This window comes from Rhinoderma darwinii, chromosome 4, assembly GCF_050947455.1.
Source record: "Rhinoderma darwinii isolate aRhiDar2 chromosome 4, aRhiDar2.hap1, whole genome shotgun sequence".
Classification (NCBI taxonomy): Eukaryota; Metazoa; Chordata; class Amphibia; order Anura; family Rhinodermatidae; genus Rhinoderma; species Rhinoderma darwinii.
The window spans coordinates 324502967-324520333 of NC_134690.1; the positions used below are offsets into that span (position 1 = coordinate 324502967).

Genomic DNA, 17367 nt, shown 5'->3' on the forward strand with positions numbered 1-17367 from the left:
GCCTTTTGCGTGCGCAAAACGCACACGCTCGTGTAAATCTGGCCTAGGGCCGGGTTTACACGAGCGTGTGTGCGTTTTGCGCATGCAAAAAACGTGGCGTTCTGCGCGCGCAAAAGGCACTTGACAGCTGCGTGTGTCAGCCCCGTATGATGCGCGGCTGCGTGATTTTCGCGCAGCCGCCATCATTATGACACTCCGTTTGGATGTTTGTAAACAGAAAAGCACGTGCTGTTGCCCCATAGACTAACATAGGTCCGTACAACACGCGTGAAAATCACTGCCCTGTCCATACTTTTTCAGCAGACTTAGGGCCAGTTCACACTGAGTTTTTTTTACACGTTTTTGGACGCGGAAACCGCACCAAAAAACTGCTGAAATTGCATCCCATTGATTTAAATGGGAGGCGGATGCATTTTTTTCCTGCAAGCAGAAAAACCGTCTCGCGGGAAAAAGAAGCGACATGCCCCATCTTCGGACGTCTACGTGTCTGACCTCCTGTTGACATCAATTCCAGACGGAATTTTGAGGCAGAATTTTTTGCCTGCAAAAAAACTCTGTGTGAACATAGCCTTAGGTCTTTTGCTCTCAAGTGAAAACTTTCCTGCAAGGGATGACTCATGCAGTTCCTACATTTAGTAATACAAATCATGTTCGGCATCTCAAATTGGTCCTGGGGGCTCTTCAGGTTGCTCCTTTTGAATTCTTGAGAAACCTTTCCGTTTTGTCTCCTGTCCTGGAAGGTTGCATTCCTGGTGGCCATCACTTCTATTAGACTGGTTTTAAAGCTGGCTGCTTACTTCTGCGAGTCTCCCTTTTTGATCATCCATAAGGGGATAAGGTGGTTTTCTGGCCCATCCTTTCTCACGAAGGTCGTCTCAGCCTTGCATAACAATGAAGAGATTGTTCGCCCTTCTGCCCCTCCCCATCTGATCCGAGGGAACGGGCTTTGCATTTCCTAGACGTAGGAGCAGTCCGCATCTATCTGGCTGTGGCAGACTAGTTTCAGTGCTCAAATTCTCTTCTTGACGTTCCTGAAGAGCCGTGCAAGGGATTGCAGCATCCAAGGCCACCATTGTATTTGATCTGGTCTGGGATTTCGTTTTGGTTTTTTTCTCCTACTGCTTTCGTACAAACTGGGAAGTATATGGCCTGCCTGGGCAGAGATGAGACTATTCCTACCTAGTGTCAGCCTCCTATAGGCAGAGGGCCATACCCATGGTCCTGTATCTACCACTGAATACAATGAGAAAAAGATTTTACGTTGAGTATAAAAACCCAGTTTTTCAACGTAAAGTTAATATAATTAAAGAGAGTACCATATTGCAAAACATGTTATTTGTTGCATGGAGTTCAATAGCTTCCTGAAAACATTTGTGAGGTATCTTGGGGTAAGAAATACCTGAGAAAGGTAATATAAAGACTTGACGGAAAGTGGGAGAGAGCGAGAGAGAGTAGGTAGATAAAAGTAGTAATAAGATCAAAGTTTTATATAGCTAATAAAAATTGCAGGAGGGTACATAGGTAGTGCAATGTATTAGAAAAAAAAAAATCAAGTCCCAAGTGGCACTTGAAAAAAAGTGTAAGAAAAAAATAAGTTTTAAAACATAATAAAAGTTTCAAGTAATAAAATAAAACACGATCGTCCTTTTTTCCTTATCAAGTCCTTTTATTATAAAAAATAAACATAGATCCGCGACCGTAACGACCTGAGCTATAAAAATATTATGTTGTTTATTCCACTCGGTGAACAGCGTAAAAAAAAAACTTAACTCCTTAATGACCTGCCTATTTGAAACCTTAACGACCAAGGTATTTTTTACGTTTTTTGCATCGCCGCAACTTTTTTATTTTTGCGTCGACGTAGCTGTATAAGGTCTTGATTTTTGCGGGACAAGTTTGTATTTTTTAATAGCACCGTTTTGAGGTACATATTATTTATTGATTAACTTTTATTCACTTTTTGGGGGGGGGGGAATATAAAAAAACCTGAAATTTGACCACTCTTTTTTTTTGCATCCTATATCTACGCAGTTTACTGTGTGGTATAAATAACACAATAACTTTATTCAGCGGGTTGTTACGATTGCAACGATACCAAATTTCTATAGATTTTGTATGTTTTACTACTTTTACACAGTAAAAACGTTTGTTTTTTTACAAATTATTTGTTTTTGGGTCTCCATATTTGAAGAGCCATAACTTTTTTTATTGTTCCGCCGATGCAGTTGTATGAGGGCTTTTTTTTTTGCGGGACGACTTGGAGTTTTTATGGATACCATTTTGGAGTAGATGCAACTTTTTGATCACTTTTTATCATATTTTTTTTTAAGTCAGGATTCACAGAAAACAGCAATTTTTCCATAGTTTTTTGTTTAATTTTTTACGGCGTTCACCGTGCGGGTTCAATAATGTAATAGCTTTATAGTCGGGGTCGTTACGGATGCGGCGATACCAAATATGTGTAACTTTTTTTTTTTTTTTTTTTATATTAAACTTTATTTTTTAAACTTTTTTACTAGTCCCACTAGGGGACTTTAATATGCGATTCTCCGATCGCTTTTATAATACACTGCAATACTTTTGTATTGCAGTGTATTACTGCCTGTCTGTTTAAAACGGACAGGCATCTGCTAGGCCAAGCCTCCGGCATGACCTAGCAGGCATTCACTACAGGCAGACCTGGGGGCCCTTATTAGGCCCCCGGCTGCCATCGGAGACACAGACACTCGGCGATCTTATCGCCGGGTGTCAGTGGGATGAGAGGGAGCTCCCTCCCTCTCTCCAAAACAACTCTGATGCGATGCTCGCTATTGAGCGCCGCATCTGAGGGGTTAAACGGGGGAGATCTATACTTATATAGATCTCACACGTTCGAGTAGGGATGCCGCCAGCCCTCCGCTACCTCTGGTAGCTGAGAGCAGGGAGATTTAACGGCTCCCTGCTCTGTTTATTCTGATGCAGCGCCGTGGAAAGGTATATGCATCAGAATAAAGCCCATTAGTGGCCGCCGGGAAAAGGCGTATTGGCGGTCACTAACGGGTTAAACAATACCAGAATTTCCGTTTTTTTTTGGTCACTTTGCCCTACAAATATTGGAATAAAAAGTGATCAAAAAGTTGCATGTATCCACAAATGGTATCTATATAAACTATAGCTCGTCTCTCAAAAAACAAGCCCTCGTACATCTCCGTTGATGAAAAAATTAAACCGTTCTGGTTCTCACAACTTGGCGACAGAAAAAATACAAAAGTAATTTTATTGTGCAAAAAGTTGTAAAACATAACAAAAGTGCTATAAATGAGGTATCGCCGGAATCGTACTGACCCGCAGAATAAAGTTAACATGTAATTTATAACGTATGGTAAACGCTGTATAAAAAAAACCTAAAAAACAATGCCAGAAATGCGTTTTTTTTGTCACCTTGCCTCCCAAAAAATAGGAAAAAAAGTGATGAAAAAGTCGCATGTACTCCAAAATGGTACAGCTCGTCCTGCAAAAAAAAAAACAAAAAAAAAAACAGCCCTCATACCACTACATCTATGAAAAAATAAAATTAGTTAAGGCTTCCATAAGTCCTAAAATAAAAAATATGCGGTAGTGCAGGCCCGAGGGGAACATTTCTTCTGTTTCAAGAGGCGACTTATCAAGGCCCTAAGATTGGGGAACCAGGAAGTGTAGGGCCCAAACATATCCGCTGGAAGCTAGGGCGCCCGTATTATACCAGGACAACACTTACCCAGCAAAATTCCCCAAACTGCAAAGGTGCGGAGTGTGGACCAAAAGGAGGATAAGAAAGGACACCATTTATCAGTGCGACACTGGCCTGTGCAGAAAGGATTGTGTCACAGCATAACACACATTTATGGATTTTGCTGTTTTTTAATAACCCAATTATTATACCACCTGACCATGCCACTGATATACTCCGCCCAGCTTACATATGCCCCCACATTATAAACGAAAACACCAGCAATACTCAAACAAAACTACTACCAAGCAAATCCACGCTCCAAAAGCCAAATGGGGATCCGTCCAATCTGAACCATACAGCGTGCCCAATCAGCTGTTTACTTCCACATATATGGCATCGCCATACCCGGAGAACCATTTTAAAAATTTTTGGGGTGTGTGTCTCCAGTGGCACGACATATTTGCCACTGCAATGGCATATCTAGGGAAAAATTTTAATTTTTGACTTTGCACCATCCGCAGCTTAATCATTTTATGGAAAAGACCTGTAGGGTGAAAATGCTCACTACTGCCCTTAATAAATGCCTTGAGGGGTGCAGTTTCCAAAATGGGGTCACTTGTCAGGGGTTTCTTTCATTACTTCACATCAGAACCCTGCAATTGTGAACCAATACTTTGTAAATCCCCAAATTAGGCCTCAATTTTACATGGTACTCTTTCAATCCTGAGCCCTGTCAAATGTCCAGGCAAAAGATTAGGGTCACATGTAGGGTGTTTCTAAAACCGGAAAACACTGCATAATAATTAGTGAACTGTCTTGTTTTGGTGGCCCAAGCTGGGCACCACATATTGGCATATCTGTGCAAAAAATCCCATTTTTTTACTCTGCAACATCGAGTGCACACTAATTGCTGCAAAACACCATAGCACCCAGAAACCAATCCAGCAAAATCTGCACTCCAAAAGACAAATGGTGCTCCTTCCCTTCTGAGCCCTGCCGTGTGCCCAAACAGCAGTTTATGACCACATATATGGTATTGCCGTACTCGGAAGACATTGCTTTACAAATGTTGAGGTTCTTTTTTTCCTTTGTTTGTTGAGAAAATGAAAAATTTAGAGCTAAAGCTACATCTTATTGAAGAAAAGGGATTGTTTTTATTCTCCCTGCCCAATTCTAATAAATTCTATTAAAAAAAAAACCTGTGGGTTCAAAATGCTCACTACACCACCAGATTAATTCCTCAAGGGGTGTAGTTTCCTAAATGGAGTCACTTTTTGGGCGTTTTTATTGCTTTGTCCCCTCAGGGGCTTTGCAAAATCGACATGCTTTTTCCCCTTTAGTCCTTGTGGAAATGAACAAAAATTAGCTAAACCTACCTTTTCTTTCAAAAAAATTTAGATTTTAATTTTCACGTCCTAATTCCAATAATTTCTGCAATAAACCTGAGGGGTCAAAATGCTGACTATACCCCTAGATCATTTCCTTGAGGTGTGTAGTTTCCCAAATGGGGTCACTTGTGTGGGGTTTCCACTGTTTTGTCCCTTCAGAGGCTTTGCAAATGCGTCATGGCCTCCGCAAACCATTCCTGCTAAATTTGAGCACTTAAAGCCAAGTAGCGCTCTTTCCCTTCTAAGACATAAAGTCCAGACAGCCGTTTATGACCACATGTGGGATATTGTTTTACTCGGGAGAAATTGCTTTACAAATGTTCTTTTTTCCCCTTTAGCCCTTGTGGAAATGAAGAAAAAAATTAGCTAAACCTTCATTTTCTTTGAAAAAATGTAGATTTTAATTTCTTTATGGCCTACTTCCAATAATGTCTGCAATAAACCTCTGGGGTCAAAATGCTCAGTATACCCCTAGATAATTTCCTTCAAGTGTGTAGTTTCCCAAATGGGGTCAGTTTTGGGGGATTTCCACTGTTTTGGCACCGCAAGAGCCCTTCAAACCTGACATGGTGCCTAAAATATATTCTAATAACTAGAAGGCCCCAAAATCCACTAGGTGCTCCTTTGCTTCTGAGGCCTGGGCTTCAGTACATTACCAAACTAGGGCCACATGTGGGATATTTCCTAAATCTTAAGAACCTGGGCAATAAATATTGAGTTGCGTTTCTCTGGTAAAACTTTGTTACAAAAAAAATTAATAAAAAATGAATTTCTGAAAAATAATGAAATTAGTAAATTTCACCTCTACTTTGCTTCAATTCCTGTGGGACGTCTAAAGGGTTAAGACATTTTCTAAATGCTGTTTTTAAATACTTTGAGGGGTGAAGTTTTTAAAATGGGGTGACTTATTGGGGGTTTCTAATATATAAGGCCCTTAAAGCAACTTTACAACTGAACTGGCCCCTGTAAATGCCTTTTGACATTTTCTTGAAAATATGAGAAATTGCTGCTAAAGTTCTAAGCCTTGCAACGTCCTAGAAAAATAAAAGGATGTTCAAAAAATGATGCCAATCTAAAGTAGACATATGGGGGATTAATTTGCAACAATTTTGTGTGGTATAACTGCCTGTCTTACAGGCAGATACATTTAAATTTATAAAAATGCACATTTTCGAAATTTTTTGCTAAATTTTGGTGTTTTTCCACAATTAAATACTGAATGTATCGAGCAAATTTTGCCAGTAACATAAAGTCCAATGTGATCTCTCGAGAACACGGCTGTGTCTGCACTGCCAGAAGCTGGGCGTTCTGAAGAGAAGTGGATGATACTTCTCGTCAGAACGCCCAGCTAGTAAAAGAAGTAAAAACGCCCCGATGTACGCACATAATACACGCCCACTTGGACTTTTACTTTAAACACGCCCAGTTGGACTTTAGCAAGCCTCATTTGCATAAATACAAAAATGGTCATAACTTGGCCAAAAATGCTCGTTTTTAAAAAATAAAAACGTTACTCTTATCTACATTGCAGCGCCGATCTGCTGCAATAGCAGATAGGGGTTGCAAAATCTGGTGACAGAGCCTCTTTAAGCTGGAGGTAGATCACACCAGTGAAAATAGGTGATGGACAGATTGCATGTAGTTTTAACCCTGGTCCTTGTCATAGATTAGCGATCTTGATCTCTGAAAGTTCTGAAGTGTTGAGCTGTAACATGACACATCCATGCTGTTTAGACTTCCACTCTCCCCACTGTCTACCTTTCGGTGTGGTTTTCATTGCCTGTTGGTCATGCAACAATATGTGACAATATTACAAGACCTATACTTAGATAATTGAAACCATTTAAGCATAGTTGCGTATCTTAGTTGTTTTTTATTTAATATTGTAATACATGTCAATCTAAAATATCTTATCCCACAATATGTGATGTACTATCATACAAACGAATCTTCTTATAATGTCAGTATCTTTCTGAATATGGCTGTTCTTGCCTAGGAAACTTTAATGTGCTTCTACGTGAACTTGTGGCTGAATTTACCTTAACCGATAACTCTTCCAACACTACTACTTCTTTGCTGCGCTCCCTTTGTCACTATGATGACAGTGTTCTGCTGGGCTCTTGGCTGCAAGAGACAGACCACAAATCCATTGAAGACCAGGTAAGTTATCTTTTTAATCCATTTCCACAAGTCTTCATGTAATAACCAAAAAACTAATAAAAGGAAAAGGCAAACATGCAAGTATAGTCATGGAAAATTAAAGCGTAACTGCACTTTCGAAAAACGTATGATATGTCTTAGAGACGTATCAGAAGTTTTGAACGGTGAGGGTCCGAGTGCTGAGACACCCACCGTCGCTGAAACGAAGGTGCAGAAGCACTCAACTGAGCGCCATGCATCTTCCGCTGTGATCGACGCTCCTTGCTAGGCTGAATTATTTTTTTTGTGTATACAAAAACTAAAAAATATTAAAGGGTCAAAAACCCCCTTGTCCTATTTTTCCTCTAAAGTAATGTAAAAAAAAAGAAAACCTTAATTGGTAAAAGTTATGCCTCTCAGAATAAGGCTACACAAACATTTTTTTCTTAAAGAGGCTCTGTCACCACATTATAAGTGCCCTATCTCCTACATAAGGAGATGGGCGCTATAATGTAGGTGACAGCAGTGCTTTTTATTTAATAAAACGATCTGTTTTCACCACTTTATTTGCGATTTTAGATTAATGCTAATGAGTTGCTTAATGCCCAAGTGGGCGTATTTTTACTTTAGACCGAGTGGGCATTGTACAGAGGAGTGTATGACGCTGACCAATCAGCGTCATGCACTCCTCTCCATTCATTTAGGCAGCGCATAGGGATCCTTTTAGATCAGTATGTGCTGTCTTAGGGCGGATTCACACGAACGTGAATTGCGTCCGTGCAGGCCGCGTGGTTTTCATGCGGCACGCATGGACCAATAGAAGTCTATGGGGCAGTACAGACAGTCCGTGCTTTTTGCGCAGCGTTTGTCCGCTGCTTAAAAAGCGCGACACGTTCAATATCTCGGCGTATTTGGCGCATCACGCACCCATTGAAGTCAATGGGTGCGTGAAAACCACGCTGGTTGCACGGAAGCACTTCCGTGCGAACTGCCTGTTTCGCGCAACTGCTGTCAAAAGGATGAATGTAAACCAAAGAGCACCACGTGCTTTTCTGTTTACAAACATCCAAATGGCGTGTCATATGCATGTCATAAGCACGCAGCCGCGCATCATATGATGCTGCCTCACGGAGCAGGTAAGTGGCTTTTGCGCATTCAAAACGCTGCGTGTTTTGCGTGCGCAAAAACGCAGCGTGTTTTGCGTGCGCAAAAACTCAGCGTGTTTTGCGTGCGCAAAAACTCAGCGTGTTTTGCGTGCGCAAAAACTCAGCGTGTTTTGCGTGCGCAAAAACTCAGCGTGTTTTGCGTGCGCAAAAACGCTGCGTGTTTTGCGTGCGCAAAAACGCTGCGTGTTTTGCGTGCGCAAAAACGCTGCGTGTTTTGCGTGCGCAAAAACGCCGGGTGTTTTGCGTGCGCAAAAACGGCACGTTCGTCTGAATCAGCCCTTATACTAACACATTAATGATACTGAAGTGTTTAGACAGTGAATAGACATTCAACGGGATTTCTATTCAAAATCTGTGCACTTCGGTACTGTTTCTATGGTAGTTGCAGCCGAGGAAGCGTGATCTCGTTGTAACCTGTCATTTACTGCGTAATCTCGCGAGATAACGCGTCCTCTGCTGTAACTACCACAGACAGAGTAACGAAGTGCAGAGATTGTGAATAGACATCCCGTGGAATGTCTATTCACTGTCTAAACACTTCAGTATTGTTAATGTGTTAGTATAAGACCGCACATAAGGATCTAGCAGGATCCCTATGCGCTGAGTCAATGAATGGAGAGGAGTGCATGACGCTGATTGGTCAGCGTCATACACTCCTCTGTACAACGCCCACTTGGTCTAAAGTAAAAATATGCCCACTTGGGCATTAAGCAACTCATTAGCATAAATCTAAAATCGCTAATAAAGTGGTGATAATAGATTGTTTTATTAAATAAAAAGCATTACTGTCACTTACATTATAGCGCCCATCTCCTTATATAGGAAATAGGGCACTTATAAAGTGGTAACAGAGTCTCTTTAACAAGTAGTTTTTTCTTTGTAAAAATAGTAAATGGAAAAAAAATATATAAATTTGGTGTTGTCGTAATCACATTGACCTGCAGAATAAAGTTAACATGTCGTTTTTATTGCACGGTGAACGCTGTAAAATCAAAACCTAAAAAACTATAGAGGAATTGCTGCTTTTTTCCCATTGCACAAAGAATTTTTAAAGTGCCATTAAAATCTGCAACTCGTCTCGCAAAAAAACAGGCCCTCCTACGACGAAGGAAAAATAAAAACTAATGGCTTTTGGAATGTGTGGAGGGAAAAATAAAAATGAGATAAAAAAAAATGGCATCACAATTGTTATTTAGGCCCTGATAAATATAAGAACATAGAATTGAGGAAAGAGCATGTATGTTACATAGTAATCCCAGCTAAGATAGACAGGTCATTTGCAAACTGTAATACTATTCTAGGACTGCATTTCTGTCAAAAGTATAAATGAAACTTTAATAAAGGATGAGATGCAACATTACACAAGAAAAAAAAGTCAAGGTAATCCTTACAAAAGTAGGAAAAAAAACTACATTTGTAGAAAGCTGCTTGTGTTCTCTTAAACCCCTTGCTGCCGCAGCCATTTTTTTGTTTTTATGTTTACACGTGTATACAGAGCAGCTGGATCGTGCGCTAAGTCCTGAATCCATCAGGTCTGCAGGACTGACGGGTTTAGTGTCAGCGGGACACGCAGTATCCACTTGTAATCGATCACATATGAGTTATGAACTTAGATGTGATCGATAGCAGCTCAATCCTGCATCTCAGAGACACGCAGGACTCGCTGACACTGACCCCATCAGTCCCGTGGAACTTACAGATACTGGTTTCAGCACTAGATACAGCTGCTCTGTATACAGAATAGAAAGCAGCTGTATCTCAAAAAGTAAAAATAATTTTTTATAAAAAGTATTTTGAAAGTTGCACCAAACACACAAATAGATTTTATTTTTTTAATAAAAAGGTCTATGATTTTAAAGGTGTACATAGCCCTTAAGGTATCTGTTTGATAACAAGCCTGGAAACTGGGGGATTATGAATACTATGGCAAATGAAAGAAGTAAAAAAAAAAAAAAAGCAAACTAGAGTATGCGAAGAAAAGGACATGTCTGGTTATTACATTAGGCCAGGGCAATATCAGATGGTGATAAGTGCCAGAATAAATTTAAAGAGAGCCTTTCACCTGCCCATACATGTGCAGCATGTAATGGGCGGGCTTCACAAACACTGTCGCACTTGAAATCATTTTTCTAACTTCCTCCATTATTTACATATCGGTGCCATTTATATTTGGCGCCCAATATGTAAATAAGCCCCTGAAATGTCAATGGGGCGTTTCTAACTAAATGGCAAGGGGCCGTGATGTCTTCGCTCTGACACTGTCCAATCAGCTACGGACAGTGTCAGGGCGGCTTGCGCTGTGTTCCCTCAGACGAGAAGACCTACAGACTGAGAGAGCGCTCTGTGCAGAACCACCAGCCTGTGTGTGTTCTCGCGGGAGGTAAAACAGCTCAAGCCGCCCTGACTCTGTCCGTAGCTGATTGGACAGTGTCAGAGCGTAGAGATCACGCCCCCTTGCCATTTAGTTAGATAGAAACGCCCCATTGACCGTTCAGGGGCTTATTTCGGGCGCCAAATATAACGGCACCGATATGTAAATAACGGAGGAAGTTAGAAAAATAATTTCAAGTGAGACCGTGTTTGTGAAGCATTGCCTATTACATGCTGCACTCAGCTGCACATGTATGGGCAGGGGAAAGGTTCTCTATAGTGTTTATCTGGTAAAATACTAGAGCGTTTTTAATTTATTAAGAATCCATCCTCACCTTAACCTCTTGGAATGGAAAATCTTTTTTTCATGAATGAGTCAATAGTCTGTTAAGCAGCAAGGAGGAGAAAGGTAAGAAGGCGAAGCTGTAGATGAGTGAGAGCTGGGACCTCCGTGTCCGAGAGCAACCCAGGGGTCTCAGCGTAGGATAACATTCAATAAACTGTCTATAATGCCATAAATTCTAGACCAGAATCACATTGGGACACGACCACCAAATGTAAAGTATGGTGCGGAGGTCCGCACAGCCCCTGAAGTAAGAAGAGGTATACTTTGGCACACGGTGTGCTATCCTTGCAGATAACGTGAGCTTTTTAAATCGGTATAAAGATTAGGGCACACAGTGGAGAAGAATTTTGTAAGTGTCTTAAATGTTAAAATCACATGGTTCTGTCACAGGGCATAATTTCCAAATCTCCAAAACTTTCCTCCATACTTTGGCTGACCAATTGTAGTGGTAGTGGTGGTGGTGGGGCACTAAGGCTGGGTTCACACAACCTATTTTCAGGCGTAAACGAGGCGTATTATGCCTCGTTTTACGTCTGAAAATACGGCTACAATACGTCGGCAAACATCTGCCCATTCATTTGAATGGGTTTGCCGATGTATTGTGCCGACGACCTGTCATTTACGCGTCGTCGTTTGACAGCTGTCAAACGACAACGCGTAAATTGACTGCCTCGGCAAAGAAGTGCAGGACACTTCTTTGCAACGTAATTTGAGGCGTTCTTCATTGAAGTCAATGAAGAGCAGCTCAAGATTACGGGCGTCAAAGACGCCTCGCATAATGCGAAGAGGAGCTTTTACGTCTGAAACGACGCAGCTATTTTCTCCTGAAGACAGTCTGTATTTTCAGACGTAAAAGACAGTTCTCGTGTGCACATACCGTAAGAAGGACTGGTTCTGTTTTATGATACATGCATAGTTCATGTAGTCTACAACACGTATGACATTTTGAAGTGTCTGTTTAAATTGGAATCTTGTTATGCAGCTTCAACCTAACAGCGCCTCTGGAAGTGGAGCTCTAGAGCATGACCCTTCCTCTATCTATCTACGTATTCCAGTTGGCGAGGCTGTGCCAGGACCACTGCCTCTTGGTGTTTCTGTCATTGATGCCTCAGTGGCTCTCTTTGGTGTTGTCTTCCCTCATGTGTCATCAAAGCACAGGTTAGTACTGCAATATAAGGCAATAAACAGAAACCGCAATGACTAGTATCACTTAAGCTGCGTTTTGAAATATTGTATTCTGGAATCCGGAATTATGTTTTTGTTCTTTTTAATCAAATAAATTGCATTGCGTGAGATGTAAATGTTAGAATAGATATATTGTATACTTTTTGATGTTTAGAACCTCCTGGAAGCATAAGGGATTACACGTGCACCCACAGATACACTTTGTGAATGATAGCTGCAACAAACCACTGTTATTCCACACCCAGAATTGACACTGCCGGCAGGTATATACAGTATTGTTGAAAAAAAAAAAGCAGTCCAACATCATTAACCTGATAAATCGATGTTTTTGGTAGAAGCGCTATTTCTAGCTAGCAAATACTTTACTTGTAAGTGCAGTAGAAAAAAAAACCGAGCCAACAATTAGGACATGCATGCCGCTCGTACTGAGTAATTGAAAGGGGCTTGTTCAAAATAATAGCAGTGAGGAGTTAAATTGGTGAAGTCATTCCTTCTGTGGACTAACAGGTGTCAATTGTGGCCCTTATTTAAGGTACGAGGGTGGCAAATGTTGGTTGTAGTGCATTTCCTTCTGAAATACTGGTGAAAATGTGTTGTTCCAGACATTGTTTTGATGAAAAACATACTTTGATTAAAATGTTTATTGGAGAGGGAAAAACATACAGAGAAGTGCAGCAAATTATAGGCTGCTCCGCTAAAATGATCTCAAATGCCTTGAAGTGGCCAAAACCTGAAAGACGCGGAAGGAAGTGGGCAACTACTGTTCGAATGGATCGAAGATAAGCCAAAAAGGCTCAGCCAATGATCACCTCCAGAAAGATCAAAGAAGATCTGAAGTTACCAGTGAGTACTGCTACAATCAGAAGACGATTACGTGAAGCCAAGTTACCAGCAAGAACTCCCCGCAAAGTGCCGTTGTTGAAAAAAAAGACATGTCCTGAATAGGTTAAAATTTGCCAAGGAACACATTGACTGGCCCAAAGAGAAATGGCGCAACATTTTGTGGACTGGTGAAAGCAAAATTGTTCTTTTTGGGTCTAGTGGCCGTAGACCGTATGTCAGACGACCCCCGAGCACGGAATTCAAGCCACAGTACACTGTGAAGACGGTAAAGCATGGTGCTGCAAAAATCATGATATGGGGATGTTTTTTATACCAGGGTGTTGGACCTATTTATCACATACAAGGGATCATGGATCAGTTTGAATAAAACAAAATACTTGAGAAGATCATGTTGCCCTATGCCGAAGAAGGGCCCTTGAAATGGGTGTTTCAACACGACAATGACCCAATCACACCAATAAGTGGACAAAATCTTGGTTACAGACAAACAGGATTGAGGTAATGGAGTGGCAGCCGAATCCCCTGACCTCAATCCCATAGAGAACTTGTGGGGACATCAAAAATGCAGAAGAATTGTGGAATGTCGTCCAATCTTCCTGGACTGGAATATCTGTTCAGAGGTGCCAGAAGTTGTTCGACTCCATGCAACACCGATGTCAAGCATCTCTCAGAAACAATGGTTACGCCACTAAATATTTCTTCAGTAAAGTGAAATCTGAAACCTTTTTTCAGTTTATAAATTACATTTTTGAGTTTTTAAAGAAAAATGCAGATTTTTTTTTTTTAACAGCCTAATAATCCTTTACAGAAAGTAAAGAAAAAAGGAATAACACAAACTGGATACATTTTGTTATTACTTTGATCTGGAATTAAATGTGTATTATTTCCAGTGCATTTGCATTTAGGCAAATAAAAGTTATTTATAATGATTTTGTGCTTTATTTGCTTTTTTAAACTCGCTGCTATTTTTGTGAACACTGCTGTAAATGTGGGAAATTGAAGACTTTGAAAGCACTTATATGGCTGATGGCCGCAATTGCTGCTTTTCTAAAAGTATCTTTACAGCCCATGACTTTTATAAAAATCTATCAGTTGGTGTATTTTATATAAATTTTCATTTAGCCAAATCCAACTAGATGCAGATGAAGAAGAACTAAGTTATTTGGCACCACTCTTCGTGATCTCACAGCACGCTCTCTGTGTTATTACATACCTTGCAGATAAACTTACTCCACTATTGTGGTGAAGAAATAATGCAATATCAAATAGCTGAATGACTGTGCCGGGACATCTGCAGCGGTCATGTGTTTATTACTTTTTACAGATTAACATAGATGCATGTGGTACCACAGTTATATATTTTGTATAGCCATAATATGGCTCTGTATGGGAATTATTATATATTTATAGTCCAGAACGGGACAGGTTTCCCTGCTGACTGGTGAAGACAATTGCAACTGTACTATTTATAGACACTGTAAATCTTCTGGACCAGGGGTCCGCTACCTTCGGCGCTCCAGCTGTTGTGAAACGACATCTCCCAGCATGAACTGACAGCCAAAGGCTTTATTATTCCAGCCAAAGACTGCGAGGGCATGCTGGGAATTGTAGTTTTACCACAGCTGGGGTGCCAAAGGTTGTTTAACCCTCCTAGACCATGTAGCAGCAGGATTCTGATTTTAACAAGTCCCATGGCTTTGCTTTTTAGATTACAAATGCTGGATCATTTTGCAGAGTGTGTGAAGCAGGCTAAGGGAGTCCGCCAGCAGTCTGTGCAGCTCAACATCTTTACAGCTGTGCTTAGTGCTCTGAAGGTACAGGTTTTTGTAATGGTAGATTCAATATCCTAATTCTATCTTTTATAAATAACATTTTACACGGGTCAATTTCTATAGTGTGGATTTTAAGGTTTAAGATACCCGCCTCAAATCTTACAGGATACCTCCTAACTATTACTTGTCGTCTTGTCCGCCTCAATCATTGTATCCAAATTCTTCTTCAATATACTATTCTATTACTATAATATTCTCTCTGCATTACATTCTATAAACCTCAAATTAACATACACTATATGATCAAAAGTTTTGGGACCACCTACACTTTAGGAGCATTTATGACATCTAATTCTAAATCCAGAGGCATTCATATGGAATTGGACCCCCTTTTGCAGCCAAAACGGCTTCCACTCTTCTGGGAAGATTGTCTACAAGATGTTGGTGTGTCTGTGTGAATTTTTCACCCAGAAGAGAATTTGTGAGGTCAGACACTGATGTTTGACTAGGGGGCTGGGCTCGCAATCTCTGTTCTAGTTCATTCCAAAGGTGTTGGATGGTGTTGAGATCAGGGCTTTGTGCGGACCAGTCAAATTCTTCCACACCAAACTCACCCAACCATGCCTTTATGGACCTTGCTTTGTGCACTGGGGCACAGTCCGAAAAGGGCCTAATCCAAATGGGTCCCACAAAGTTAAAAGCATACAATTATCCAAGATGTCTCGGCATGCTAAAACATTAAGATTTCCCTTCACTGGAACTAAGCGGCCTAGGCCAACCCCTAAAAAGCGATCCCATAGCGTTATCCCTCCTCCACCAATCTCTACAGTTGTTACAATGCAGTCAGGCAGGTAACGTACTCCTGGCATTCCCCAAACCCAGACTCGTCCATTAAACTGCCAGATAGAGAAGGGTGATTCGTCATCCTACAGATCACGTTTACTTCTCCAGAAACAAGTTGTGGCATGCTATACACCACTCCAACCGACATTGTGCTTGGTGATGTAAAGCTTGCATGCAGCTGCTCCGTCATGGAAACCCATGCCCTGAAGCTCCCAGTGCACAGTTTGTGCAGATGTTAATGTCAGAGGATCTTTGGTATTCTGTAGTTATTGAGTCAGCAGAGCGTTGGCGACTTTTTTGTACTATGGGCTTCAGCCAGCACTCGGTGACCCCTCTAACTTTATGTGGTCTGCTACTTTGTGGCTTCGAGTTGCTGTGGTTCCTAAAAGCTTCCACTTTGCAGTAATACCGCTCACCGTTGATTGTGGAATATCTAGGAAGGGAAGGCATTTAATGAACTGACTTGTTGCAGCGTGGCATCCTATTACAGTACCACTCTCAAATTCAGTGAGCTCTTTAGAACTCCACATTTTTTCGCAAATATTTATAAAGGCGACTGCATGGCTAGGTGCTGGATTTTATACACCTGTGGCAATGGGACTGAATGAAACACCTGCATTCAATGATTGAGGTGTGTCCCAATACTTTTGTCCATATAATGTATATCATGGAACTGTTAAAGAAACTGTTACAGCAGAGGTCCTATCCACTAGTAGAATGGTGCCACTAATATTCCTAAGTATTGATAATAATACTAAATGTTATTACATTAATATTGGGCACTAAAGCTTTCCATGCCTTATACTCTTGTACTTTAGGGCCTGGCAGAAAACAAAAGCTCGTTGGGTCCAGAAGAAGTACGAAAATCTGCTTTGACTTTGGTTATGGGTGCCCTGGATAATCCTAACCCTATACTGAGATGTGCTGCTGGAGAGGCCTTGGGCAGGATGGCTCAAGTCGTTGGAGAAGTAACGTTTATTGCCAGAATGGCACAATACAGTTTTGACAAGTGAGTCTGAGATGTGAGAGACTCGTTGTTATGGTATTATAACCTTCTCTATGAGATAGAGGACAAAGCAGTGCCAATAAATATTTTATCACAAGGCTGAGTTCACACATCACAGATTTGTTGTGGATTTGACAGGGATCTCACCCTTTGCATTGCAAGTGGTAAAAATCTGTGACGTGTAGACACAGCCTTGAAATAAAATAGTAAAACTGCATTATGATACACAGCACAATGGAAGAAATGACACAACAGACATTAGACGAGGTATCTTATTTATCTGTAAAGGTGGACCGTCAGTCTAGAGATTTTTTTATACACTTTGCTTTTATGTTTTGTGTTGTTGTTGTTGTTGAAAGCGTGATTATCATTATTCTATATTATGTTCTCGTTTCTTGTTTTGCTAATCCAGGCTGAAGTCGGCCCGGGATGTAGTGTCTAGAACAGGCCACTCACTTGCTCTTGGCTGCTTGCACCGCTATGTTGGTGGAATTGGGTCAGGGCAGCACCTAAAGACCAGTGTCAGCATTCTTCTGGCACTTGCTCAGGATGGCACTTCGCCAGAAGTTCAGGTGAGAAAATGGGGTGTTTTCGTTTGTTTAAGAATGTGTGTTAACA

General features: G+C 40.9%; 1 protein-coding gene across 1 annotated transcript in view; it reads left to right on the top strand.

Moving 5' to 3' along the window:
* Positions 1 to 17367, top strand: part of HEATR5B (HEAT repeat containing 5B) — an 80242-nt gene that overhangs the window by 20987 nt on the left and 41888 nt on the right. The window contains exons 15-19 of the mRNA XM_075862810.1: positions 7076 to 7239; positions 12083 to 12258; positions 14837 to 14942; positions 16562 to 16752; positions 17162 to 17321. Coding sequence (XP_075718925.1) covers positions 7076 to 7239; positions 12083 to 12258; positions 14837 to 14942; positions 16562 to 16752; positions 17162 to 17321 — 797 coding nt within the window. The remainder of the gene's footprint in view (positions 1 to 7075; positions 7240 to 12082; positions 12259 to 14836; positions 14943 to 16561; positions 16753 to 17161; positions 17322 to 17367) is intronic.